Source organism: Littorina saxatilis, unplaced genomic scaffold, assembly GCF_037325665.1.
Source record: "Littorina saxatilis isolate snail1 unplaced genomic scaffold, US_GU_Lsax_2.0 scaffold_2904, whole genome shotgun sequence".
Classification (NCBI taxonomy): domain Eukaryota; kingdom Metazoa; phylum Mollusca; class Gastropoda; order Littorinimorpha; family Littorinidae; genus Littorina; species Littorina saxatilis.
This window is the reverse complement of record NW_027129728.1, coordinates 3,123-12,225: the sequence shown is the minus strand read 5'-3', so window position 1 is coordinate 12,225 and position 9,103 is coordinate 3,123. Positions and strand designations below refer to the sequence as shown.

General features: G+C 43.0%; 1 protein-coding gene across 1 annotated transcript; it reads right to left on the bottom strand.

Moving 5' to 3' along the window:
- Nucleotides 1-6,846: 6,846 nt before the first annotated feature.
- Nucleotides 6,847-8,507, bottom strand: LOC138957954 (growth hormone secretagogue receptor type 1-like). The gene has a single exon (XM_070328975.1). It carries the CDS (start codon nucleotides 8,275-8,277, stop codon nucleotides 7,135-7,137), a length of 1,143 nt encoding a protein of 380 aa, XP_070185076.1. The 5' UTR covers nucleotides 8,278-8,507; the 3' UTR covers nucleotides 6,847-7,134.
- Nucleotides 8,508-9,103: the final 596 nt, after the last annotated feature.

Genomic DNA, 9,103 nt, shown 5'->3' with positions numbered 1-9,103 from the left:
GAGAGAGAAGGAGGGAGGGAGATGAATGTAAACGAGTCTTTTTAAAGCCTGTTCTGTCAATTGTCTTGCCCTTTAATCGGTGTTTACACGTGCATACTTACAAAATAAGTTCCAATACACACACACGCGCGCATCATCTTCAAAGTCTGTTTTGTTAGCATGTGCAAGTGCGTGTATTCACGCGTGTCATTTTGCTTGCTCGTCTCGTCAAACAATATCACAAGGTGATAATACCCCCAAAAACATGTTTTCATATTTAAAGTTATAATTATGATCATATCTCGAATGTTTATTGCATGGCAGTTTGCGTGTTTGTTGATGCCTGAGTATTTGTTTTCTCTTGTTTGTTTTGGTTATGGTTTTGCAGCTTGATACATCTTTGTCCATACAAAAAACGCATCTGTCTCTTAATTAAGCTTTTTTTGAAAGGTTTTTTAAGGAATGTGTTCAGTCGTGGGTTTTTGAATACTTAACTTGTAATAGTATTCTACGCCTTACCAGTCTGGATATATCCCAAGAGATTCCACCTCCCACCAGTTAATTTGTTTGTACAATGTTTTGTGTCAATCTTTAGACAATACTTTTCTTACTCAAGATGTACTTTGACATTTCTAAAGCGTTTGGTAAAGTAAGGCATAAAGGCCTCATAGGCAAATTGAAAACAATTGGACGTCTTCTCATCTTCCAAGACTCCCTCTCTGGACGTAAACAGGCAGTTGTCTTAAAAGGAATTAAGTCTATGCATCTATCCGTCTCAGCAGGTGTCCCGCAAGGATCAGTATTAGGCCCTACGTTATTCCTTGTTTATATAAACGATAAAGTGAAAAATATTAAATCATTTGCTGAAATCATTTGCTGATGACACATGTTTATCTATCAATCTGCTACAGTATCGCCGCAAGATTGTGTCATCCGTATATATTTTGCTTCTCCTTTTAGGTTCAACACTATGAGCTTAAATCTTGTTGTTGATCCTAAGCTTGCTTATTATATTTCATATTCATGCATTGTTGAATAAAACACTGTTTAACCCAAACAACATATATGACAACAACCCTTACCATAAAAACAATAACCCATACGAAGTAAGAACACTCAAAGTACTCGAGACGGAAGAGCGCAAGCAATAAGAGGATAGGTCTAGAGAGCGGGAGGGGTTCATTGGTCAGTTTTTTTAATTGTCTCTTCAACCGATATGGCTATTCGAGACCGATTTTGTTTGTTTGTTTGTTTGTTTGTTTGTTTGCTTAACGCCCAGCCGACCACGAAGCGCCATATCAGGGCGGTGCTGCTTTGACATATAACGTTCGCCACACACAAGACAGAAGTCGCAGCACAGGCTTCATGTCTCACCCGGTCACATTATTCTGACACCGGACCAACCAGTCCTAGCACTAACCCCATAATGCCAGACGCCAGGCGGAGCAGCCACTAGATTGCCAATTTTAAAGTCTTAGGTATGACCCGGCCGGGGTTCGAACCCACGACCTCCCGATCACGGGGCGGACGCCTTACCACTAGGCCACCGTGCCGGTTTCGAGACCGATGCAAGTTTGTTATCTTTCTCAGTTCACATGGCAATTTAGGTGTTTGAAGCTATATTTACATTTTTATATTTAGTCAAGTTTTAACTAAATATTTTAACGTAGAGGGGGGAATCGAGACGAGGGTCGTGGTGTATGTGTGTGTGTGTGTGTGTGTGTATGTGCGTGTGTGTGTGTGTGTGTGTGTGTGTGTGTGTGTGTGTGTGTGTGTGTGTGTGTGTGTGTGTGTGTGTCTGTCTGTCTGTCTGTCTGTGTGTGTGTGTAGAGCGATTCAGACTAAAGTACTGGACCGATCTTTATGAAATTTGACATGAGAGTTCCTGGGTATGAAATCCCCATACGTTTTTATCATTTTTTTGATAAATGTCTTTGATGACGTCATATCCGGCGTTTCGTGAAAGTTGAGGCGGCACTGTCACGCTCTCATTTTTCAACCAAATTGGTTGAAATTTTGGTCAAGTAATCTTCGACGAAGGCCGGACTTCGGTATTGCATTTCAGCTTGGTGGCTTAAAAACTAATGAGTGAGTTTGGTCATTAAAAATCTGAAAATTGTAAAAAAAATTATTTTTTTTATAAAACGATCCAAATTTACGTACATCTTATTCTTTATCATTTTCTGATTCCAAAAATATATAAATATGTTATATTTGGATTAAAAACAAGCTCTGAAAATTCAAAATATAAAAATTATTATCAAAATTAAATTGTCCAAATCAATTTAAAAACACCTTCATCTTATTCCTTGTCGGTTCTTGATTCCAAAAACATATAGATATGATATGTTTGGATTAAAAACACGCTCAGAAAGTTAAAACAAAGAGAGGTACAGAAAAGCGTGCTATTCTTCTTAGCGCAACTACTACCCCGCTCTTCTTGTCAATTTCACTGCCTTTGCCATGAGCGGTGGACTGACGATGCTACGAGTGAGTATACGGTCTTGCTGAAAAATGGCATTGCGTTCAGTTTCATTCTGTGAGTTCGACAGCTACTTGACTAAATATTGTATTTTCGCCTTACGCGACTTGTTTAATTGTCTCTTCAACCGATATGGCTATTCGAGACCGATTTTGTTTGTTTGTTTGTTTGTTGGTTTGTTTGCTTAACGCCCAGCCGACCACGAAGGGCCATATCAGGGCGGTGCTGCTTTGACATATAACGTGCGCCACACACAAGACAGAAGTCGCAGCACAGGCTTCATGTCTCACCCGGTCACATTATTCTGACACCGGACCAACCAGTCCTAGCACTAACCCCATAATGCCAGACGCCAGGCGGAGCAGCCACTAGATTGCCAATTTTAAAGTCTTAGGTATGACCCGGCCGGGGTTCGAACCCACGACCTCCCGATCACGGGGCGGACGCCTTACCACTAAGCCACCGTGCCGGTTTCGAGACCGATGCAAGTTTGTTATCTTTCTCAGTTCACATGGCAATTTAGGTGTTTGAAGCTATATTTACATTTTAAAGGTATGCAGCTGTAAAGTGTTGCATTCAAAAAGGAATGCAGAGGAACATGTGGTGATTTATGTCCGTATGATTAATTGTTTTATGTAGGTTGTACATTAGAGCCATCGGTTAGGCACTTAAAAATGTCCAGTTGCTATTATTATTACACCCCCGGTATAGGGGTGTGTATAGGATTCGCTCCATGTGTTTGTTTGTTTGTGTTCGCATATAGATCTCAAGAATGAACGGACCGATCGTCACCAAACTTGGTGAACAGGTTCTATACATTCCTGAGACGGTCCTTACAAAAATTGGGACCAGTCAAACACACGGTTAGGGAGTTATTGGTGGATTAAGATTAAGATTAGGATTCGCTCCATGTGTTTGTTTGTTTGTTTGTTTGTGTTCGCATATAGATCTCAAGAATGAACGGACCGATCGTCACCAAACTTGGTGAACAGGTTCTATACATTCCTGAGACGGTCCTTACAAACATTGGGACCAGTCAAACACACGGTTAGGGAGTTATTGGTGGATTAAGATTCTACAAGGACTTATAGAGGGAGATATTAATGGTCAAAGGGAAATAACCTTCTCAGTTGGTGGCAGTGAGAATGGTTATTTCCCTTTGACCAACGGGGGTGTTTTTCCTACCTCGGAGGAATTTCTTGTTACTTTTTCGCGACGCGCCGCCCGAATACAAGCGTTGACTGATCATGCCGTTGTCAACACGCCGCCAGAATCCGTGCGTAAGGTGCGTGAGTCGCTTCGCCACACACCGCCATAATAGTAGCGTTGGAAGTGGAAAATACCACGCTGGGGATTTTCCATACGAAAACCCACGTGATAGGTTCAGAGGTCGGCTGCATTATCATACGCGACAAATAACTCCCAGAACAGTTGATTTCATTGGTTAGTTTGGATACTACAGGTCATTGACGGGACCAACCCATGCCTTAGTTTCATATTTAGGATTCCAAAATGTCGCGAGTTGTCAGTGTTGTTGCGAAGCGAAGCGGCGTGCAGAAGGAAGGCAGTGACTGTGTGTGCATCAAACAGTGTTGTTGTGATAGATGGATAAGTGAGTGATGAGGGTGAATGAGTTAGCCAAATCAAGAGCTCGAGGTGTCAATGCTACTTTGGCCAAAACCCAATGCAAGCGGACGGACGCGATTCTGGTGCCGGGAATGTTCTGTGGCCACATGGCTGTGGCGCTTTGTGTTGAGCCGTGCTTCGAAGTGTGGCACACAAAGAAGGATGTTCTCCGTGCATAAACCGAGTTCTAAACAAGTCATTTATACAAAAACTGTAAATACTGTGACAGCAAGTGTTTCTTTTCTTCTATGGATAAAACCCAACGCAATGGGACTCGATTCTGGTGCCTGGAATGTGGTGTGGCGTTTTGCGTTGAGCTGTGCTTCCAAGTGTGGCACTGTAAATACTGTGACAGCAAGTGTTTCTTTTCTTCTACATGGATATATTCATCATAGTCATCACCCAGTCATCTCATTGTCTCATTCAGGTTAGTAAATTCTTTTTTGAGTATTCACTAACAACATTTTGTGCATATTTTCAAACATGTCTGTAGTATTTATGTGGTGCCTCTGGACTTTTTTTAATTTAAATTGTTGACATTTTCAATAGCATACCACACAAACACAACAAGCCTTTTGACAAATACAAAGTACATTTCTGAAACAATGAAAGATCTTTCTTTAATTGTGTGCAAAAAGTAAGTCTCCACATGTACTAGTTTTTTTACAATATTTTTTTCAAAATACAATATTTTTTTTCAAAATTTTCCAATTTTGGTTGTCAGCAGGCTATTTATTGACATTTTCAATAGCATACCACACAAACACAACAAGCCTTTTGACAAATACAAAGTACATTTCTGAAACAATGAAAGATCTTTCTTTAATTGTGTGCAAAAAGTAAATCTCCACATGTACTAGTTTTTTTACAATATTTTTTTCAAAATACAATATTTTTTTCAAAATGTCCCAATTTTGGTTGTCAGCAGGCTATTTATATGCTTTGGCTCAGGCGTTCTGAGTGTATAGTCATGTCATAGGGTGGACGTGAACGCGAAAGTTCTAGAAAGCTCATGTATTTTAACACTTGCGACTTCAACTTCAGTCCTGGGTAAGATTAAGAATCAAAAAGTTACAAATCCTGACTTACAATATTTATCTCGCCCCACAGTGGCTGAAGAGGGTGGAAGATTGAGATGCGGGGCAGGCGGCCAACCGACCTATCAAGATGAAGGGGGAAATCTTGGTGGTGCTGCGTACGGTGGGTGAGGTTCTGAGCGGCCCTGACGACTCGGTTCACTAGACAGTTTGCGTGTTTTTCAGCGGGACACCCCAGTCATCCCGACCGACCTGGGGGGACGACAACGGATGGTTTCTGTACGGGTACCCTATCAATATCAGAACTGGACTTCAGCACATCTCCGCCATGAATAGACACATGGATCGGAGTGCAGATGTTTGTTTGGGGGGATGACACCGGCTGGTCTCTGTACAGGTCCCATATAATTATGGTTCAGGACTCGACACCAGAGCATCTTCGCCATGGAGAAATATAACGACATGAGTGCAGAGGTTCGTGTTTGTTTTGGGGGACGACACTGGCTGGTCTCTGTACAGGTCCCCTATCTATATCAGAACAAGACGTCAGCACATCTCCGCCATGAAGAAACATATGGTTCAGAGCGCAGAGGTTTACGTTTGTTTGGGTGGAAGACACTGGCTGGTCTTTGTACGGGTCCCCTACCTATGTGAGAACTCGCCTTCAACACATCTCCGCCATGAAGAAATATAAGGACATGGGTGCAGAGTAATGTGGTAACAGAGTATCTCTATACTTTGTTGGTAAACTATTCTGAGAGTGTAAAAGCAATCCACCATTGTTAAAGTGCAGCGGGTTTTATATGATACCCCTAAAGATTGACGCATAAAGTCCCGTTGTTGACACCCGTGGCCTATACGGGTGGTGTATTTGTCGTTTTAGCTTTTCGAAGGGTAAGACGTGACTGTGTGTGTGTGTGTGACTGGACAAATGTGTATGCGTATGATGCCTAACCGTGTCTTCCGTATGTGCGGCGGATATGGACATCTGGCACTTGGTGGTAGGGGCCTAACCTGTCGATGTGCTATTGAGAGCTTCAGGGTCGACTGGAGACTGGACGAAGCAGCTTCGTGAGGTTGAACTTTCGCACTGTGCGCCTGGGTCGGACTTTGCCAGAGCTTGAACGTGTTGCCAGAGCTCTTTCAAGTTGGGTATGACAGTCTGTGCCTCGATCATTGTGCCATGGGCGATGTGTGCGTGCAAATGGTGCCCAAGGTGAGAGAGAGAGAGAGAGAGAGAGAGAGAGAGAGAGAGAGAGAGAGAGAGAGAGAGAGAGAGAGAGAGAGAGAAAGAATGAGAGAGAGTGATAGAGTGAGAGAGAGAGAGGAGATGATGATGATGCTGATGATGATGATGCTGATGCTGATGATGATGATGATGATGATAATGATGATGATGATGATGATGATGATGATGATGATGATGGTGATGATGATCGAACTTTATTTAACGATAGAGGTTTAGTTGTCAGAGAGAGAGAGAGAGAGAGAGAGAGAGAGAGAGAGAGAGAGAGAGAGAGAGAGAGAGAGAGAGAGAGAGAGAGAGAGAGAGAGAGAGAGAGTTAAGAATAACAAAAATAATGTGTCTTGCTCAGTCCGACACACAAGAAAAAGACACTCATTAACGAAGGAACCAATAAATAACGCCAAATAGCGAAACAATTCAGAGGTGAAGAATGGAACAAAATCACGAAAACAAGAGAGGTTAAGTTTATGGATTGTTTAATTAAAGACAACACGAAACATACACTAGAAAACAATCAAATATAGAGAAGATACACTCTTACAACTTCCCTCACTTTTCTCTGTTCGCTAATAACAGTTGATTTCCCTCCTTTTTTATATGATTTCCCTGTACTCTATATTTCCATCCTCCGATGGCTAACATCAAACAATCAAACAGACACCAACAAAACACAAATGTCCAAACTTATCAAAAATGAATTGTCTAGCAACTAGGCCTATATATGCTGAATCGAAAAAGCAGGCGCGTTGGTGTCTATGCTATGGTTATATGTTATGATTTTGCTCAGAGGCAGAAACTGAATAAACTGAAGTACCGTTGGTCGTGGCAGCCCTCTTTATGTTAGTTGTTCCATTAGCCCAGCATGGTAGCATGCTCAGAAAAGCTTCCCTGAAACGCGACCCGGTCAGACAATACAGATAGAAATTCACCGCGAAGTTGGACAAATAAAGCAACATAAACAAATTATACAGCAAGTAATGAAAGGGCGAAGTTTCCCCTCTATCGAACAATTTTGCAAAAACGCTGTTGACATAAATCGCGAGAGGAAGGCTGAAACAGACGAATGTCAGGGAGACAGTGATGACGGTGATTGTTGCAGATGACGTCTTTTTCGCTCTGTCGTCATTCTGAAGACTCTGACCCGCCGACAACTTCTGTGTCGCTCGCCGAGTCGAAGCGGTCAGTTTCCAAACAAGAACGCCGTTACCTCCGACAATGACCACTGAAGGAACTACGCAGTAGATAAACAGGTCCACCCGGGCCCAGACGCCACCCCAGAATTGAGAGTATTCAGCAGAGCGGAAGCCGCAGACTTGTGTTAGCTCGGGTCCGACAAGAAGGTCATACCCGTATATCATGTGAGAGTAGAGAAGACCGATGATGACCGAAACCGCAACGATGACGACATAGGACCTATGACGTGTGCAGATGACGCTGACGCGGTGAGGCCAGATGACGGAAGCGGCACGCTGTAGAGTAAGACACACCACCAACCAGGCTGACAGAGCGCCCAAAGAATTGTTCAGCCAGGGAAACAATTTGCAGGCAACAATATGGCGGAAAAAGATATCCACCCCGAAAGACTGCCTCAGCCATAACGTTAACAGGCCGGAGTACAACATCAAGGTGTCGGTCAACGCCAGAGCGGTCAGATAAACGCTGATGGACGACCAGCCGGATCGCAGTCGGCGAAGCGTTGCTATGGTAGCGCAATTCCCGAATGTTCCCAGAATCAGTAAAAGCGCAGGATAGACCCTCCACAACCACAGATCTGCCGCCAACACCGCAGACAGCTCAGAGGATGGAGGCCGTGGAACAGACAAAGAAGAGTTTTCTGGGGGTTCTTCTGTGTTCGAAAAGCCTGGTCCGAAGCTGTTGTTGAATGCCAAGACATTTACCTCTGCCATGTTTGTTTGTTAAGTTTTCGGTGGTCTCGCTCAGCCCAGGGTGAATTGATAACCTACACAATGTGACTGTTTCTCTCGTTTCAGCCCAGGGTGGATTGATAACCTACACAATGTGACTGTTTCTCTCGTTTCAGCCCAGGGTGGATTGATAACCTACACAATGTGACTGTTTCTCTCGTTTCAGCCCAGGGTGGATTGATAACCTACACAATGTGACTGTTTCTCTCGTTTCAGCCCAGGGTAGATTGATAACCTACACAATATGACTGTTTCTCACGTTTCAGCCCAGGGTGGATTGATAACCTACACAATGTGACTGTTTCTCTCGTTTCAGCCCAGGGTGGATTGATAACCTACACAATGTGACTGTTTCTCTCGTTTCAGCCCAGGGTAGATTGATAACCTACACAATGTGACTGTTTCTCTCGTTTCAGCCCAGGGTGGATTTATAACCTACACAATGTGACTGTTTCTCTCGTTTCAGTTGTTGATGATCTTGGTGAGCCAAGAGTGAATTGATAACCTACACAATGTGACTGTTTCTCTCGTTTCAGTTGTTGATGATCTTGGTGAGCCAAGAGTAAATTGATAACCTACACAATGTGACTGTTTCTCTCCTTTCAGTTTTTGATGATCTTGGTGAGCCAAGAGTAAATTGATAACCTACACAATGTGACTGTTCCTCTCGTTTCAGTTGTTGATGATCTTGGTGAGCCAAGAGTGAATTGATAACCTACACAATGTGACTGTTTCTCTCGTTTCAGCTGTTGATGATCTTGGTGAGCCAAGAGTGAATTGATAACCTACACAATGTGACTGTTCCTCT